At 42.7% G+C, this 18,606-nt stretch overlaps 1 protein-coding gene and 1 long non-coding RNA gene across 4 annotated transcripts in view; one reads left to right on the top strand and one right to left on the bottom strand.

Moving 5' to 3' along the window:
- The first annotated feature begins 212 nt into the window (after positions 1–212).
- LOC135311942 (uncharacterized) overlaps positions 213–18,606 on the top strand; it is a 32,400-nt gene continuing 14,006 nt past the window's right edge. For 2 of the 3 annotated variants that reach the window (XR_010371501.1, XR_010371502.1), the window contains exons 1-3: positions 213–673; positions 3,619–3,681; positions 6,748–6,946. This is a non-coding gene — a long non-coding RNA (uncharacterized LOC135311942). Of the gene's footprint in view, positions 674–3,618; positions 3,682–6,747; positions 6,947–8,101; positions 10,315–18,606 lie in introns of those variants that run through there. The other variant, XR_010371500.1, reaches the window with a different exon arrangement.
- ECHDC3 (enoyl-CoA hydratase domain containing 3) lies at positions 10,511–18,400 on the bottom strand. The gene is made up of 5 exons (XM_064442945.1): positions 18,266–18,400; positions 18,033–18,154; positions 15,745–15,842; positions 12,385–12,585; positions 10,511–10,840 (listed from the first exon to the last, which is right to left on the bottom strand). Exons 1-5 carry the CDS (start codon positions 18,394–18,396, stop codon positions 10,511–10,513), a joined length of 882 nt encoding a protein of 293 aa, XP_064299015.1. The 5' UTR covers positions 18,397–18,400.

The following is an 18,606-nucleotide window of genomic DNA, read 5'->3' as shown; positions in this document are numbered from 1 at the left end:
CTGGAGGTTTAGTTTGGGCTGGACTCTGCTTGTCACCTTGCACACTTATCAGTCTGCTTGTTGACCTAGCTGGGTTCACTGCATTCCAGAGCTGGTCATTGAATGTTGTTTATTTGAATTCTTCTGCAGCTTCAGAACAGCCTGGTATACTGGCTCTTTTGATGTTTGAAGTTATAGGCTTCTCTCACCGTGGTGGCTTTGAACAGTGCAATTGCTCACCACCCCTTTTCTACAGTATGGGAAGTGGGGGAGGATTGGTTAATGCAGGCTGATAAGTGTTCCCTGAAATTCTAAATATTATTAATGGTATCATTATGGGTGGTCATGCTTTCGTACTACTCATGAAGCCAGGCGTAAAGCTGAAGCTCAGATAAAGAGACACCTGGCATTTGTATTCTTTAATATTTACAATAGTCTAATGATTACCACTGCAGACTCTTGCAAAGTGTTCACCTGCCCTGAGGGATGGAATGACTTGGCAGGACATCTGCATTACAATTCGAATATTATTCCTGCTGGGAGAGGACTTGAGAGAATATTTCTACTTTTCAAAAGTTCCTGCTGTGCCTTGGCATTTACAGCCCATCTGGAGAAATACCTTCAGCACTTTTCTTCTCTACCCATCAGACTCTGGCCCAGCAGTGTGATGAGTGCATTACTTCATCATCACGCTGTGAGTAGCACTGTTGATTAGTTTTTATCATTCACTGCTTTAAGTGTCTCACAGAGAACTTTGTAACTTCTTTTATAGGTGGGGAAATTGAGTCACAGAGAGAAGAGATGTTGTCACTTAGTTCACCTGCTAAGGAGGTGACACTGAGATCCTGGCAGGCTGAACTCTGGCTGGGAGACCCATCCTCTGGGCTGCTACCTATTCCTGAAAATCTGAGACATGACAGCACAATTGTCACACTCTGCTCACTTCTCCTGCCTGGCTTGCCAATCCAGTCTCCTGGAATGTCTTTGTGAATCACTTGTTCCCCCCAGAACCTCTTACCAATCTACATAAACTCATTTGGATCTAAAATTAAAACTCCCCAGGAAAGCCAGAACAACCAGGCTTTCCTAAACTGTGCTCTGCCGAATGGTGCAGGTCCCCAAACGCATCGGTATTTCTCACAGGTGTATTTCTTAAAGCAGGACAGGCTCTCCTCTTGCTTCCAAAGATCTTCCTAGACTTTAGTACTGAGTTGCCTGTCTTGACTATCGGATTGCAACTGGTATTCCAACGTAATCAGTGAGGATGCAGAGAGAGGGGCTGCAGGGAAAGGGGGAGAAGAGAGTTTAGACCCATGACTTGCATGACTTCCAGGAGTACTTTCTCGCACATATTGTTCAGAGACCTGCCTGTTTAAGCCAGGAGCTCATTCCCAGTGAGTCGTCAAGTAGGAAAACAACACTGGCAGGGCTGGCCTAACACATTAACCAGGAGTTGCTTCAAGATGTGAGCTGTTATTGCCCTCTGCTGACAGTTTGCCATATAGTGCCATCATTTTAAAAATCATGTATTTTCCGCTGTACCGCAAACAAGGATTTCTGAGGATCCCTAGTAAACTGAAGGAACCTCCCTCAGGCAGGTATTTCTGAGGTTTAGTGCTTGATTTTTAATGTCTTTCTCACTGTTGTAACTTAGATGCTACATATCAATCATCCCTTATCAAAGATGCGTCCGGCCTAAGCTGTTGTGCAAGGCACCAAGTGCACTCATAGTGAGAGCCAGTTTCCCCCTGGAGAGCTTGCGGTCTACAGAGACCAGACAGATAAAGCAAAGTGGAAAAAAAAAAATGATCAGCCCCATTTTACATATAGGTTGCTGAGACACTGAAAGATGTAGCTGTGCCCACAAAAAGGCAGCTTTATTACACTGCCTGGAATCTGTGGTCAGATATATTCAAAGCAGAAATAAGCCACAAGTTCTGAGTGCAAGGAGAATGGATCACACTGTTGGCATCTTATTTTTTTCTTTTTTTGTTCTTTTTTTTCCTCACAAATTTAGATAATTCCTAGGCTCAACCAAAGTTGCAATTCAGTCAAATATCATTTTGGGATAAGCAGGCCAAGAAGAAATGACCTATGATAAACAGGAGGTTGAACTAGACAGTCACGTTTCTTTTCTGCCTCTGTCAGCTTGCCCAAGGTCATGCTAGAGTTTTGTGAGAAAGCCAGGAAGTGAATCCCGGGTTTGGTTTTTTTTTAGGTCCAGGGTTTTGAAATCTGTTTTTCCTCTCGTTTACATTTCAGAATTATCTAACACATGGCTTATAGGAATGTATTTAAATATCACGGTGATGAAAAGGACAGAAGGGTCTAGGACATTTTAACAATTCTTTTTAGCCTATGAACTGCTGCTGAGCTCTGTACTAGGACTTTTGCTGCGGTAAACCTACTGTTTGGATTTTGCTAGTTTGGTAGTTGGGAATGCTGAATAAATTCATGTTGTATTTCAACTATCCAGTGCCTCATAAAGGCTTCAGGCTGTCCATGGAAGTATTCCTGGCTTGTCTGCTCTGAATAAGTACTCATGTGGAAAAAGACTAAAAGCTTATAGGAATATCCACAGACAGAAAACACAAGGACTGCTATCTTCAAAACTTTTGTTTTGCCATGCTGAGTACATGGTACTACTTGTTTTTTCACAGGCTGTGTAAACGGATGAAAGTCTGCTCTTGCTGCCAGACAAATGCTTTTCCCCAACTCAAGCAGCAGAGGCTTTGGATTTCAGCAATTAAGACCAGACTCAAAGCCCAACTATGGGGACAACACATTGAAATTTAAATTCCTGAACAGTAGCGGTGTCACTGTATGAAGTAGTTTATAGTAATAATAATAGCAACAATAAGTAATAATATTGATAACTAATAACCTGAGGCTAATGAATAAGGGGCTCCTGGTCCTTGCATGAATATTCTTGCTGGTCCCAGTGAAAAAGGGCTAAACTAGGTCAGTCTTCCAGTCCTCTGCGTGGGTGCTCTGGAGTATTTCTCCTGCAGGGCCTTGTTTCAGACAACCAGATTCTCTCGTTACCCTGCTCTGTCACCTGTTATGTCTCTTTCATTGCTTACAGGTTTTGCATTAAAACCTGGTGCTTTCCCCAGTTCCAGTATTTATGGCAGTGTTACCAGCTGTTAAACTGTGATATGTGGTAGTTTGTAAAGTTTTCCAGTTTTGTGTACTTATATAAGAATCTCAGCATTCATTAAAAAAACCCCAAACCCTCAGGAGGGAGAGAAAAAAATGGAATAGTAGCTCTGGCTTCACACTAAGGACTCAAAACCAAAAAAGCAAGAAAAAGCACACTATTTAAAAAATATTTTTAATCTAATCTAGTGAGGTCTTGATAGAGAAGGGAGACTAACTCAGAAGTATTTGCCATGTCTGTATTTATCCTACATCCTAACACTCAGAATGGAGATTTCTGTTATAGGATTAACTCCCTTCAATAACAGATGATGAAGGTGTAAAGGCATGAAGGGTGTATTTTATTAAACAGGTTCAAGAAACAAAACATTCATATCTAGACTGAAGACCACATTAGGAGAACGACTTCATGTGTTCATTTACTTTCTTCTTCCCCATATTCTCTATACATTTTACTAATCCTTTGTTGTTTCTTTCCAGAAGCATCACTTGGTGTCTACACTGAGAACAATTTTGGGCCAGGAAGTGGAAAAGGCAGAGCAGGTATGTATCTCATTATCCTTGATGTTGACAGTGCAGACTTGACAGGGAAAACATTGCTCATCTCTCCAAAAATTATTTCATCCACTGTAACTGTTTATAGGAGATCTGGAACAAAACCTGGGTGCCACTTTGGAAGACCTAACTACCTCCTTCTCTGTCATCAGCAGCTGAGGCAGCCTGAATGTCAACGTTCTCTTATTGCAGTTAATTTGTCCTTAAAAACTCCTTCAGAAAGCAGACCATGGTTGGAGCTTCCGCCCTCTCAGACATGGCCCATTACATCAGACCTCAGTGACACACGGCTCTAATGAGCCAAGTTGCAGATAGTGTAAGACATTGCCATCCGTACCTGTTCTGCCTTTCCAGGAGGTGACTTTCCTTCAGCAGAACCGGTGGATGACATCAGTACCTGTATTTGTCTTAAGTCCAACAGCTTCACTTGCACTGCTGTGGAAGTTAGTTTGAAGAGTTGGGAAGTTAGTTTAAAGAGTTGGTTGTGTTTTGATCTAGGCTAAAGGAATGTGTCTTATTTTCAGTTAACTCCACAGCATTACAAGTTTTGGTTTTAGGAGGCTAAAAACACTGTCCTACCTTAGGAGGGAAAAATAAAGTCTCTTGTATTAGGTAGCTATGAACAACAGTCATGAATCAAATTTATCAATCTGGCTTAAATTTTAGTGGTATAAATTCAGTTTGTTATTTTATCATCTGGTTTTGTTTTCAATTTTTTGTCTATAACAAACATAATCAATAAAATATACAATAACCCTGTGATGCTCCCAGTATCACAGCTCCAGGATACAAATATTTTAAATAACTATTAACGTTTTTAAAGTCATATCATGAAAATTACTACAGTTGGCCACATCAAAGGTTAATGAATTTTCCAAATACACCATGGTATTAGGAGTACGGTTCTACTATTTTCTTTTCATAAAAGCTATGGGTTTGACAAAAATAAACCCTAATACTGAACAACAAGCAGCCAGGAAATGGTATATCACACAGCGGAGAGTGAGAAAGGTGCAGTTCTGATGGTTTTTTTTCCCTCCTTTGCAAGTGTAAAACAGGATGGGGATGCATTACGCAGTGGCTAAATTCAGAAAGAGTATAATTGAGGTGCAATGCCAGTGAAATCAAGACAAATGAATCCTACTCGTTGCAGTATGAGATTTGTCCTATAGCTTTAGGTCTTCATGGAAATTTAACCATTTGTCTATTCTTCTTATTGCTTAGAGAAGGCAGCCAGCATTTCCAGCATTTCCATGAGATTATTTAAATGTAGAATTATTAGAAAATTTTGCAGCTACAGAGATAGATGGGTTTTACATAAAATCTCTGCTCTTCGTAGCAACCCCATGTGATACTAAGCAAGATTATGGTCAGAAAGGACATTGCCAGGCTCCTAACGAGAAACTGTTGACAGTAAAATTACCCCAACATTCATCAAAAAGCCAATAAATGTCAAGCCTGGGGCCTTTGATGCAGTAGCTCATAATTCCTGTTCAGAAGCCTTTGCAGTCTCTCCAGGGCATGCAGTCATCTTGCATTTCTGCTGATTTCACTGAAAACTTTGTGGCTGAAGAAGTACAAGAAGCAGGTGTTGGCATTCTGGGTGCCACTGTTACAGTGCCGTTGGCTCACCGTGAGACCTCAGGCAGAGCACATTTGGCCTCAATTTCCCCATCTGCAATACAGGAATGACAATTTAAGAACTACCCAAAGGCAATTCTGTGAAGGGCACAGTGTTGCCATCCAAATGCTCAGAAATCACGAGCTAGATGGTAAAAACTATGTTGCTGACATTTGCCAATAAGTTAGTCATGTATTTTTAATGTTAACCACATCCAGCTTTTTGTGCCTTTGTAGTACATATGTCCAAGTTTTCTCCTCCACAGCTACAGGAGATTACTTCAAACCAACGCAGAGCTAATTCTTACCCAGTTTGCTGAATTCTGGGTTGGGTGGCCTTAAGAAAACCCCATGAAATTTATACAAAAGCTTATATAAAGTCCCATTCTGTTCTTTGGCTCGGCGTAACATGGAAGGTGTAAATACCTTGCCCATCACCCGAGTTGTCTGTTTATCTTCAGCATGTATCCCCCGAGTGATGTGCTGAGGCAGATTGTTGCCTGGTCCATCAATTAGGAACACCCTTGTGCCGAGCGTTACTCTATCGCTGCACCCCGGCTTGTTTGTTTGCCTCGTTCATGAGGGGAGCCTGAATCTACATCACAAGCAATCTGATTGTATCCTCCAGATTTGCCTTTTCTAAAATTTCCAGGTAAAGGCTCAAAGCCATTCTTCTAAGGCCTCCAGGGACTCTGAGGCCAGCGGCTGGACAGTTCATTACATTCATTCTGGCAATTCCTTGCTTGCATTTTCTTGACCAGTTTCCATTCCAGCTATTCTGGGGTATACAAATAGAAAATGTGTCCCTGTCTGTCATTTGCAGCGATAAGCTGCATCCTAGATGCTGTTCACAGATGGAATTGTACTTACTTTACAGAGAAGGCTGAGTGCATGCCACATGCTATTAGGGCCACTTGAAACTAGGCTAATTACCTGGCAGACATCACTGCAGAGCAGATTCTTTAATAAAAATGAATGGGGTGAGAAGGGATAGACTCCTTGCTATTTTGGGACAAACTCTCTCCTCAGGCAGCAGATAGCCACAGTGGTAGGGCTCCCGATCTATCATTTGGTTTGCTGTTTCTTGGCTGTAGAACTTAATTAACAATTCTGGAGCCAGTCTGTTTCCCAGGAATAGCCTATAAATCTGTTAAATTAAACAACAGAGGGAGATGTAAGCAAAAATAAAAATCCCACACAAGTCAGAAATGAAAAATTATGTCTCTGTCAATCCACAGGGGTCAGTGCAAGAATGTTGTAAAAACCTTCTGAAGCTTTTCTGTCTAGTGGTTCAAGCAAGAGGGTGATGTTCCTGTGGATGCCATAATTTTTGGAACTGATGATTACTAGTTACAAAATTACTTTATTGAATAAAATAGTACAAACAAATACAGTGAAAACTGAGTGAAAACATAAATATTTTTTCTCTTCAAGATCTGAAAGTACAACACAAACATTTGTCATGCCTGTGAATTAGAATCAAAAAGACTACAGGCCTAGAAAAGCAGTGTTCTGAAGGATCTGAACTCAGTCGTCCGAAGCGCTGTGCTTCCTCAACTTCCACAGATTTGATCTGTGAAGGACCTCGAGGCATTGTGGTGTTCCGTCTTATAAAGGGAAAGCCAAGGATAAGGTAACACTCCTACCCTCTGCCTGTCATATAAACAATGAGAAGACCATTTTTGATAGTCTACTTCCCCTCCCATCACCATTTTGTCTTGCTGAAGTACACTGGTTCTTAACTTGACATAGCACTTCCATTAATGTCAATCTGCTCCCAGTGAATAATGCTAAGGGGACCTGTATGTCTCTGTAATACTAGTGTCTCACGAGGCCAGTCAAATTCAGGGAATCCATGTGTAGGTATAAGATGACCAGAATTTGATTCCTTTGCAGTATAACTATTTCAAATGAAATAATTATTCTTTTTAAATGCAGATTTTTTTTTCTTCAAAAATTATAACCAGGAGTTAATAATAATGCCAAACCCCATCCTGTGGAGATGGCAATCAACTGCAGAAGGAGAATTTCTAAATATCTGGAAGAATGTGCTCATCTAAACTATCACTCATGTTTTAAGATGGCCAGTGAAACCATTTTATTACTGCAGTTAGTTGGAAAGAGCACCATTGTGCAAAAATCAGATAATGTACTTATTTTAAAAGCCTGGAACAAAAAAGCCAGTAGAGATTTGCTGAGTAGTTGCAAGATAGCCATTAAATATAAATATTTTTAAAAACAATTTACTCTTTCCTAATGCTTTTAGAGCAGCATGTGGGAACAGCCTAAGTGCAGCATCTTACTGCATTAAAAAGGACATGATGAAGGTTACTGGGCTCCAGATTTAACCCTTCTGTCTCATAAACACTGCTCAGGGCTGTTCCTAACCTATATAAACTATGGGAGTTTATATAAAACTCACCCATCTTTCCTAGTGGCAACAACACAAGTTAATATTTCTAAAACAACTATTCCCAATGATCCACATTTTTCACATTCCCATAGAAACAAAATATTTTTAATGGTGAATTCAAGTTTAGGTTTCCATTCCTCAAATTAAAAATAGCAGCAGAACAGGAAATTGCGTTATCTTCATCCTGACTATGCATCATAGATGGAAAGAGAATTGCTTTGTGGGGCTGTATATGTATAAAAGATACAAGGATCTCTATCGCTGGTTTGGATGAAAATGTGCAGGCCAGTCAGAAAGAAAAGAGGCTGATTTTTGCTCCAAACTGTCCAGGTCTTGCTCCAGTATAATGAATAACAATTTCATTCTGCTACTCAGGAAGAAAAGTGTCATTCAACCCCTTGATCCCAGCAGTGCACCTGATAGAGTCCAGCCTGTTGCTACCACATGGGAGGCAGACTGACTGAACCATGAGAGCACTTCTCATAATAGGGGGACAAGAACGAGGCTGACACTACCACCAGCAGCCTTTCCAGGGTGGCCCTCCTGTTTAGGTCGTTCTGAAGTAGACCTGCAGCAACTGCATTGCCTAGCACTTGGCCTGCGCTTCTCCTCCACCTCCATGCAGCACCTTCACGGCCCAAAGACAAAAGCACTGACTTTTCATTGCAGTACTTTTTCAGTTCAAAGTGCCTGAAATAACAGGCAGTCATGCCAGCAGGGTGGGCTTTAGCACGATGCTGAGGATGCTCAGGGGTGTTAGGCAAGGCCTATGGGGATACTGTCAGGGCACTGTGAAGGGCAGAGTGAGCTAAAGCTCATGTGGACTATCCATACTGCCTGGAGAGAACTGTCCTAGGACTTAATCTGATTCAATCCAGAGGAGAACCGAGGAATGAACTAACACTCATACAGACAGGCAACCACGGACACAGGAGCAAACATACCTTAAAAACATCCTTCTTGATTCATGATACTTGCACAGTTAGTTTTAGTAGCTGTAGGAAGGATTAATCTGATCTAACTCAAGATAACTAAGTCTGAGCTAAGTGCTTTCGGCTACTTTTAATGTCAACCAAGAAAAAAAGGCCCATCCATACAGTGATTCACCTGGTCTTTCTTAGATGCCTATTTAAGGATGAAATGGATGAGCCTTCATGAATTGGCTACGTGGAACTTCAGAAAAAATGTCTTTGCTGAGAGGCCATCCCATGTTGATCACCATGCATTGATACTGAGGCTCCTATCGCCCATGTCATCAGCAATACATCCTCAGCACATTTGCAGATAATGCGAAATTGGGGCAACGGCTGACAAAAAAAAATGGCCCAGCTTCAGTCCAGAAGAACCGTAATCGAAGGAGGAATGCAAGGTTCTGCACCTGGGGAAGAATAACCCCAAGCACCAGTACAGGATAGGAGCTGGCTGGCAGAGCAGCAGTCCTGCTGAAACCAGGCTTGCAGTGGATGCCCAGCTGAATATGAGCCAACAGTGCACTCACAGCACAAACAAGACAAAATGCATACTGAGCAATACTGACTGGCTGGAAGCAGCCAGCAGATGGAGGGAATATTTTGTTCTCCTCTGCTCAGCGCTGGTGAGGCCGTATTTGGAATACAGTCCAGTTTTGGCAAAATCAGTACAAAACAGATATGGAGAAACTGGAATTGGTCCACTGGAGGCCTACCAAGCTGGTTACCTAGAGAACGTGACCTGCGAGGAGGGTGGAGGAAGCTGGGCTCGTTCAGTCTGGCACAGAGTCGTCTAAGCATGGTCTAACCTGTAACTGCTTGAGGAGAGTTACAAAGATAAAGGAGCTGAAGGTTGTTTAATGACAGATAACGTAACAAGGGGCAATGGCCAAAAAAATGCTGCTTCAAGGCTCAGACTGGAGATAAAGAAAAAATATTTCACCAGGAGGGTTGCACAGCACTGTAACAGATTACCCAGAGAAGCAGCTGAATCCCTGCTGTTGGAGGTTGTCAAGACCATAAATCCACGGCTGAACTGCTCCAGTGTTGGTAAAAGCCCAGTTTTAAGAATACGGATGGACTCTCCAACTAAAACATCTAAGATTCCATGATAAACTGAAGAGGTACAGCCTGAAAATTACAGCTGGGTCAAAACACTGCCAGGTGAGAATCCCTGCTGAAGCCCACAGGCTTTGTGAACGTAAACATGCCCAAGCCATGCTCAGCGTCACTGGAGTAATCAGGAAAACTCTCTAGAGGTGGGACAAGTCTTGAACTAATGGTGGAAAACCAGGATTTGCTGAGGGAGACAAACCAGTAATACATACAGGTCACAAGCAGGTATTTTTGTAAGGAGCAATGGACTACTGTTACAGGCTTCTGTTTGTTACATATAAGCAGCATTGGAATCCGTTATGATATGTGCTACCATCAGCTCTGGAATGTGCCCAAGTCCTTTGATTCTATATTAATAACAATAAATGGCAATTCTCACCCAGAACTATGGGGACAGGTACTGAACAGGGTGATCTGAGCTCTCTCCCAGTCCCTGTGATTCCCTAAGTAAACTGGGACAAATGAAACTGATTTTTGCAGTACAGAGTTTCTTCTAAAACCACAGATTAAGTTCATTGCTGAAAAAAAAAAACCCATTTGGTTTGATTTTTTTCTTAACATTTATTATATACTTAGAATAAATTTATTGTGTCTTTGGCAAAAGAGAAATTTAACTTCCAGTAAGAACAAAAATATAGCTCCCAAAGGCAACTGCGTGAAGAATCATAAAGCACAGCTAAGGTTAGCTTAGAAACAAGATTCATTTCTTCTCATCCTGAGAGTGTGACCAGACAGGCTTACGTTTCTGAATAAAGGCTTCAATACCTTCCTGCCCATCTCTCAAAGTCAAATTGTCTACCATGACCTGAGTAGTCATTTTGTAAGCAGCATCAAGGTCCTGCGCCATCTGCCTGTAGAAGGTGGCTTTCCCCAGTGCCAGGACAGATTTGCTGCTTTCACATATCTTGCGAGAGATTTTCATGGTCTCTTCTTCCAGCTTGTCTTCTGGTACCACCTTGCTGACAAGCCCATGCATTAAAGCTTCTTGGGCAGAAAGAGGTTCACCTGTGAAAAGCATCTCTAATGCCACCTGAACAAGAAAAAAACATTGTATCAAGTCAATTCAGCTGCCCTATTGCTTTGGTTTGTTTGGGGAATTTCAGCTTCCTCCTTCAAGGACAAGTTACTCTTTTGACCAACGTAAGATTTAAATCTTTTGGCCTCTTAAACTGCCAAGGAATCATTAAGAGGTTTCAGCAAAGAGAAGCACTGTGTCTAAAGCTGTCATTTTTTTCAAACCTGCTGACGGACCGCAGCTGTCCTAGGCTGACACCTCTGGGTTTCTTTTCAAAAGCCCAGAATCTCTAGTGATTGCAGCAGCAATTAAGAGAGGTGTGGATGGTCCACAATGTCAAATGACTGAACTCGTATTTTAAGCTGGGCCTAAAATGATAAATAAAGACTTGCTAGATCAGTGGGTAGTTTTTGAAAATACCTGCCTTACTTTAAGTTTGGTCAGGGTGTTTTTAAATATATCCTCCTTACAGCCACAGCTATTTCAGTCTCCTGCTGCTTCCTGCATCTCGTACTTGAGGTTTCAAATTAAAAATTGCCACGAATACTCAGTAGCTATTAAATGCTACATACCAGTAATAATTTTTTCCCCATGACTCCTGATGCAATTGACCAATGCCCCGAATCATAAGACCATCCTCATTAGTACCTTTGCTCTGGTAGCTACAAACAATGGCAACATTTCATTTGATAAAAGGTAAAATCAGTAATCCTGAGAACTGTAGGGAATGTTCTTGCTACTTTGAAAAACATCACAGAGAAAAGTATATCCCACATTTTAAAAAGGTAATCGTAAACCCCAGAAATACTAATTCAGAAGCAGTTATAACTGTACACGATGGCATACTTGGGCAAACCCCTCCCCAGACAGACTATCCTTGACCAGGATGGCCTTACAGATGGGAAACTTAAAGCTGAAGCTCCCATCCAGCAACGGGACTTGTGCAGTTAAGTCCAGAGCCCTACTGGGCTTGAAAAGTTTGTCCGCTTGAATCCAGCTGTGTCAGAACTTCAAGTTTCTCTTCTCAGTTACAGAAGCTTTACAGATTGTACCATTGTTTATGCAGTGAGAGATGTGTAGTCACAATCAGTAGGAAATGAAGCAGGAAGAAAGTACAAGAGGGGTTTAGATGCTATTTAGAGCATCTTGATCTACACAAGGGCAGATCATGCTGGCAGTGAAATGTCACTGCCTGGCAAGAACTGATACCTCAGTGGGATTGATATCCTGAACTTCAGGGGTTTCCTCATCAGGGGACAACATCATTGTCTAAAGTACAGGGCTGTCTGTTGGAAAGGAAAGGGATTGCTGAGCTGGTGTGCTGCTGGTATAAGTTCATGCTGGTTGGAATTGCATCAGTAGGGAGCTGCTTTCCCTAAACAGAATTCACCCCTTTATTATTTTTCCCAGCCCAAAGAGTTATGAAGATGTCTGTTGCAGTGAAGTATTTTGAATGTTGTGGTGCAGGAAAATAAAGTTTAGGCAACGGAACTAAAACTCCTAACATGGAAGCCTACTTCCTGAAAAAATTACAAAGAGTATGTGGGAGGGAAGCCTACCTTTCTTGGAAGAGATCTGCCCAAGGCCACAGCTGGTGTGGAGCAAAACAGCCCAATGTTTACTCCAGGAGTAGCAAACTGAGATTTCTCACTCGCCACTGCAATGTCACAGCTTGCCACAAGCTGACAGCCGGCTGCTGTAGCCAAGCCATTTACTTTGGCAATCACTGGTACTGGAAGTTTCTGGATTAAAGTCATAACCTGCACGCACAAAAGAAAGTGGTCTATTAGTCCCTGAAGTTTAAGCAGTGGCTGTTCTAAAACTTGCAGTTGCTTCACACACCTGATGTGTGGCATCTTTCAGCTTTATTAACTGGAGTTTAGTAAAAGACATAAGCTCTCTGTGAAACCCGTTCAATGGACGAGACCACTGCTCTTCCAGTAGCTGCTCAGCTGTGTTCAGGGAGCGCGAGCCAGTCCCGCTAACTCCAGTGGAAATGGAAACCACAGAAATGAAAGGCAGAAACACTCGTTATCAAACCTTTATGGAGCCTGGGTGCCTCTGCACTGCAGGTCTGCTGTTCCTGGCTGTGGGAAGATGCAAACCCAAGACGCACCATCCCTACCTTCATTTGCCCCGAAACAGAAAACTCACTTAATAGAAATCTCTGTCCCAAGAAATTAAACCAGCCTGTTGCTGGTTTCTGCATGATCTCAAGCCTGGGTTGATCTCACCCAAACGTGACCATTGGCTGTCTTTCTAGGCTTACTCTGCATTCCAGGGAGAGACTTACCTGCCAGGAAACAATTTTTCCTGCTTGCATTAGACATAAGATGCAAACCCACACTCTTTCATTCGCTCTCTCTCTCTGTTAATTCTTGAAGGTTGGACATCCAACTTCAGATAGCTGAAGTTAAGAAAGATGCATTTGTCTTAACTTTTCTAACTGAGGTTCTCCTTCCATACAGTGGGAATCAACAAACTCACCTAATTTTAATGCCTGAAGATAGAAAATGCTAGTTAAATGATTAGAGTCTTTATCTGGATTAAAAAAAAAGCAAACCACACCAAACCTCATATTAGCACATTTTCATTTGCTACTTCAATTTATCCAGTAGACAAAGTCTAGCAAATTTTATGTTGCTTAGGTAAAGTTACCTACATTCAGTTTTGAATTCAATCAGTCTTTGTCTCCAGTCTTTGTTTAAAAACAAGTTTTCAGTGGATCTTGAGAAGCAGACAACAGAAGAGTAACAACACGTGCATGTGTGCAGACAAACAACTGCAGAGTACTCCTGTGGTTATAAAAATTCAAAGTCAACTGCTTCTCCAAAAAAAAACCCTGGTACTTATGGTTTTGCATTTGAAAAGCCTCTGGAGAAGTGATATTCTCAGCTGTCTCAATCTTGTATGTACTTAATTCTCAGATACTGCATTACATAGTATTGCTAACACTGTTACATGCATGGGGAAGCAGGGGTGTAGCAGCTGCAGAGATGATCTGCTTAAGGTCACCAGTCACAGAGAGATGTAGAGGCCAAGACCCCCCAGTCCACAGTGCTGTAGGCATGCTGTTTAGGGTATGATCCATTCTACTTAAGTATTGAAATTTAGGAAGACACGATCCCATTTTGGAAGCCCTCAAAAGTGCCTTTCTCTCTACTGACCAAAAAAGAGCAAAAGTAAATTATTCTACTAGACAACTAAAATTTAGATATTAGTTCTGATCCTAAATAAAGCCTAGGTGAATTTCTCTATTTCTGTTTGCCTGCAAAGCGCCATTATTATTTCACAGTAAGCCCTTCTTCCTCTGTGGGGATAACAGTGAATTGTGATTTATAAGAAATTTAAATCCCTTTAGAAATACTCAGGTAGAGAGTTTAAAGCACTTACCACTACCGTGAACATCAGAAAAGGGATCACTTCAAATGCCATTTCATCTTTTGTATTTAATTTCTTCCTGACCTTGCTTTGCCAAGTTCACAGAAGCATTTAGGTTGGCAGTGACCTCTTGAGGTCATCGAGTCCAAGCCCCCTGCTCGAGCAGGCTCGGGCACAGCAGGTTGTCCTGGACTGTGCCCAGCTGCATTTTGAGTGTCTCCCTGCCTCTGAATGTCATGGTCTCAGGAATATTCACCTGAAATCGGTATGCCATTTTTTATTTGTAATAACGCTCCCTTACTAAATCTACAATACAGTAGGGCACCATTCTCACAAAGAACACTAGGCTTGTTTTTAACTCTAAATGCTGACATTCTGTTACTTTTTTGCTATTTCTCTTTATTAATCCAAGTTAAGCTTGCTATACTACTCATTAATCCTGAATATAGCCACAATGCTAGGTATACATATAGGACAGTTTAAACTCTTCTAGTCCTTAAAGTGCGAAATTTACCAACTCTTGATTTCATGCTATATGGAATAAGTTTCACATTTTCTTCTGCCTGATCTTTCCTGTTTTGTGACCCAGAAGCTGCGTGATTCACTTTTACACTGACAACTCCCTGGTATTCTGCCCCGCAACTGCAAAACCAATATCAAACTATTGGCTGCAGAACTATTGGACCTTGGCTCCTTTCTGATGAAGTAACTAACCTGTCATTCAGTCATATTTGTGCTCTGTGACCAGCATACCACGATGAAACCCAGGCAAAGCTGCCAGGATGGTTGCTTCACATTACACTGAAGGCAGGTCCTTCAGTGGTAACTTTCACACATGATTTTTACAGGATTTGTTAAATATGGGCTTGCCAACATGTACTGAGATCACTATGACTGGAGCAACTAGAATGAAAGGTTTCAAGTAATTTCCCGTGGTCACCCTGAGCAGGATTAGGGGCCAAATTCTAGCGCTGTTACAATCAAAGGGGTTTTTGTCATCCTCTCCAAAGGCTCCAGGATTCACTTCAGCTTCCCAACCTCTGGGTCTGAGCCTTTGTAACAAGAATGTGCATAGTCTGCTGACTGCGCAACTGGCAAGTCAGAGATGTATTCAGATCTTACTTTCACATCGTCCACTTGATATTTAAGCTGGTCTTGAGTTATTAGCCAGATGCTGGGAAGAACTTTTGATCACAAGTGATCTGAAGGTAGTTATCCCTAGAATTCTAGGAAAGAGGTTGCCCAAATACTCAGCTGCAAGCAACAGTGGCTAAACTAAGGAACACACGATGACTGGACCCGCTATCGATGACACACACATTGGCACTCTAGCTCTTTTATTTGCATGTAGAGAAATCCAGGGAAAACATAATTTTACCAGGATCAGGTAGGAAGGTGGCAGAACAGCAAAAAGCAAGGAATCTGGAGCAACAGCCTGTGCTTTAGCTAGCAGATGAGTAATGCTGTCCCTCCTTAAACCAATATCTTTGCTTGTTCTTAATACCAGGCAAAGGGGGTGGCCCTTAAGAACTGCTTACCTCTGCACATATTTCAAATACTTCTGAATGATGCTTCACATCATCTTCACTTGACAGTTCCTTTAAATCATGGCCAGAACAAAATACAGGTCCTTCAGCTGCAAAGAATTTCAGGAAAAGTCAGCCTGAATGAATCAAGAAAGCAGGGGTATCAGCGCCCCAGCTAATGGTATGTCAATGAGGTGTCAGTGGTCAGAAACAAGCTTGGGAGGGAGTTTTACACATAGTTCTGGGTTTTGTAACAACTTTAAATTGCCATAACGTAACATTTAACCACAGTAACACCCATAAGTGTTTTTAAAGGCCTAGTTTTACTTCCATTCCAAGTTAAATCAGTTAAAAATAAGGCATTGCACACCTCTGAGCCCAGTTTCTTGGAAGGATACTGTACTAAACAGCTCCTTGGTACAATGTGAACTAGTAAGCTGGAGCAAGGATGGAGCGCTCTGCTCTCAGGCTAACAGCTATAGTTATTCCTTACTGGTTGAACCCAGCAGTAATGATTACCTTTTACTAAATAAGCTGCAAGATTTTTGTGTCATGGTGTTCAAGGCCACAATGGAACAAAAATCAAGAAAGTTGTTCTGCTAGAGGAGAACCAGAAGGGTTGTTGGGTCATCTTTTCCTCCACTGCTAAAACTGCCATCTGGAGAATCCCTAAAGCATGCCCAGGGTTTGGGTAGCAAAAGAGCAGGCTTCTGTGGAGCTAGGCTTTGGATTTGCTTGCCTCCAGTGGCAGCTCAGATCAAAACACCCTGTATGGGTACACTATCTTTACAACAGTTTTGCTTTGTCATGAGGATATCTGCCATAAGAATAAACCAATGTGATGCTTTTGAATCCTTCAGAACTTCTCAGGTATTTGTATGGGTGTAACATTTCCAGCTACAACTATGCGGACACAACCTTACCCAGGCATTTGTTTCTTACGGACCAGGTTACTGTGGCACAGTCTATGCAGAAATAACCACACAATTAACATCAGTCAGCTCATGGGATCAGCAATACATATCTGGAAATCGATCACATCTGCATTTGTGCCTCACTGAAGAAGAATCCACTGCAAAGTCTGTGTTAAAGACTCAACGCATTTCCTGAGAAGCCTTTTATTTTCTCGAGATTACTTCTTTTGCATTCCATTCAGCAAGGGAATTGGAGATCAACAGGAACAAGCAATTTCTTCTTAAACTACAACAAAAACCCAAAAGAAATCGTGCTCCCAAACTCCCAAAGGACAACCTGAAGTGTTTAACAAAGTTTGTAACTGCTGTTTGAAGCATTGACTATATATATGTAAACTCACCCCTGTGAAGTTAGCTTACTGCCACGCTCGTCTGTGTGTGCACAGTGTTTTCCTCTACATACAGGCAACAGCAGCATCCTGAATTAATAAACCCATTTCTCCAAGATGTTTGGAAGGGGGGCAGGGGAAGATTATCTTAAAATAGCGGGGAAAAAAAAGATGGCTTAAGAACAGCTCAAGTTTCATTATCTTTAAGAACTCTTCAGGTTAATACCTAAATGGAAGAAAACTGTAATAGGCTCTGAGAGGTAATGTTTTACATCTGCAGGTTACGGGTGACTGCACTATCGATATTATCATTTCTCCTTCACTGGAGAGTTTTAAAAACAGTTTTGACAAAACAGTGGCAAAGATAATGAGGCTGATCTTGGCTTAGAGCAGCGGAACAGAGCACACGATTTGAAGAAACCTTGTGAGCCCTGTTTACTGCAATCTATAGCTGCCACCGAATCAACAACAAGTGTTGTACCAGCTCGGCCTGTTCCTGCAAAGAAACCTGTATCTGGGAATGTTATTTCTTTAGTTTGATAACCATTAGAACCTGGCTTTTGTTCTGTTTAAGGTATTCCTTACATACAGTTTTAAACCAATTATTTAATCTACTGACTGTTTTTACAAAGGGAAAAAGCTCATCGACTCTGTAAACACACTGCATAACCCGCCTGAAATCCTGACGTTCTGAAACCTGTTTCTACAGTGTTTCTTCTCAGACAGGTTAAGTATCAACAAAAACATAACAAAACCCAAGCCAATTGTTAATGCCGTGTCCAAGAATGAGGAATTAAGAACAGCAGAGCAGGGTCTGCAGGGTGAAGGCACACATAGGGTACCCCGCGTGTTCCTGGCGAGCTGTGTGGAAAACAACACCCAAGTCCATTCCCATATAATTTCCATAATTCTGTGACAGATTTCGGTTTAAGCTGTGTATTGGTTTTTCTCCTCCCCTCCCTCCTTCTCCTCTGTCGGCCTTAAATGACGGCAGTACCTGAAATGATGATAACTCGGAGGTCTTTGCTTTTGACGTCGTGCAGCAGGTCGTCCCTGAGGGACTGGAGCATGGAGAGGGAGAGGGCGTTCCTCTTCCTCGGGTTGTTGAGGATAATGGTTCTGTCAAAGCCGTTGCACACACGGAAGGTTACTACTGCAAGAAGCCCCAGAGGCACCCAGAGCCTCCGGGACGGGCCCGCGGCGCTGCCCCCCGCCCCCCGCGCCCCTCACCGGACGCCCTCCGCCTGCCGCCGGACTGTCAGCTTCCCCGCCGGGGGCGGCCGCCCGCCTCCCGCCGCCGCGCCGGTGCTGCAGGCCGCGGCCAGGGCCCTCCTCAGCCGCCACAGCCGGGCGGCCGCCATGGCTGCAGGCGGGCGCCTCCCCCTCACCCCGGGCCTGCCGCCCGCCCTGCCGCTGCGGCGGGCGGGCCCGGGGCGGTCTCTCCGCGGCCCCGCTCCGGGGGGGGACGGCCCCTGCCTGCCCCCGGGCGGCGAAATAAGCCCTCGGAGACCTTCCCTCGCCCGCCCGCCCCGTTCTCAGAGCCGACCCACCAGCGCGGGGGCTGTGGAGCC

This window comes from Phalacrocorax carbo, chromosome 1 (assembly GCF_963921805.1).
Source record: "Phalacrocorax carbo chromosome 1, bPhaCar2.1, whole genome shotgun sequence".
NCBI classification, from domain to species: Eukaryota; Metazoa; Chordata; class Aves; order Suliformes; family Phalacrocoracidae; genus Phalacrocorax; species Phalacrocorax carbo.
Note: the sequence above shows the minus strand (reverse complement) of the source record. Positions and strands in the feature narration are given on the sequence as shown.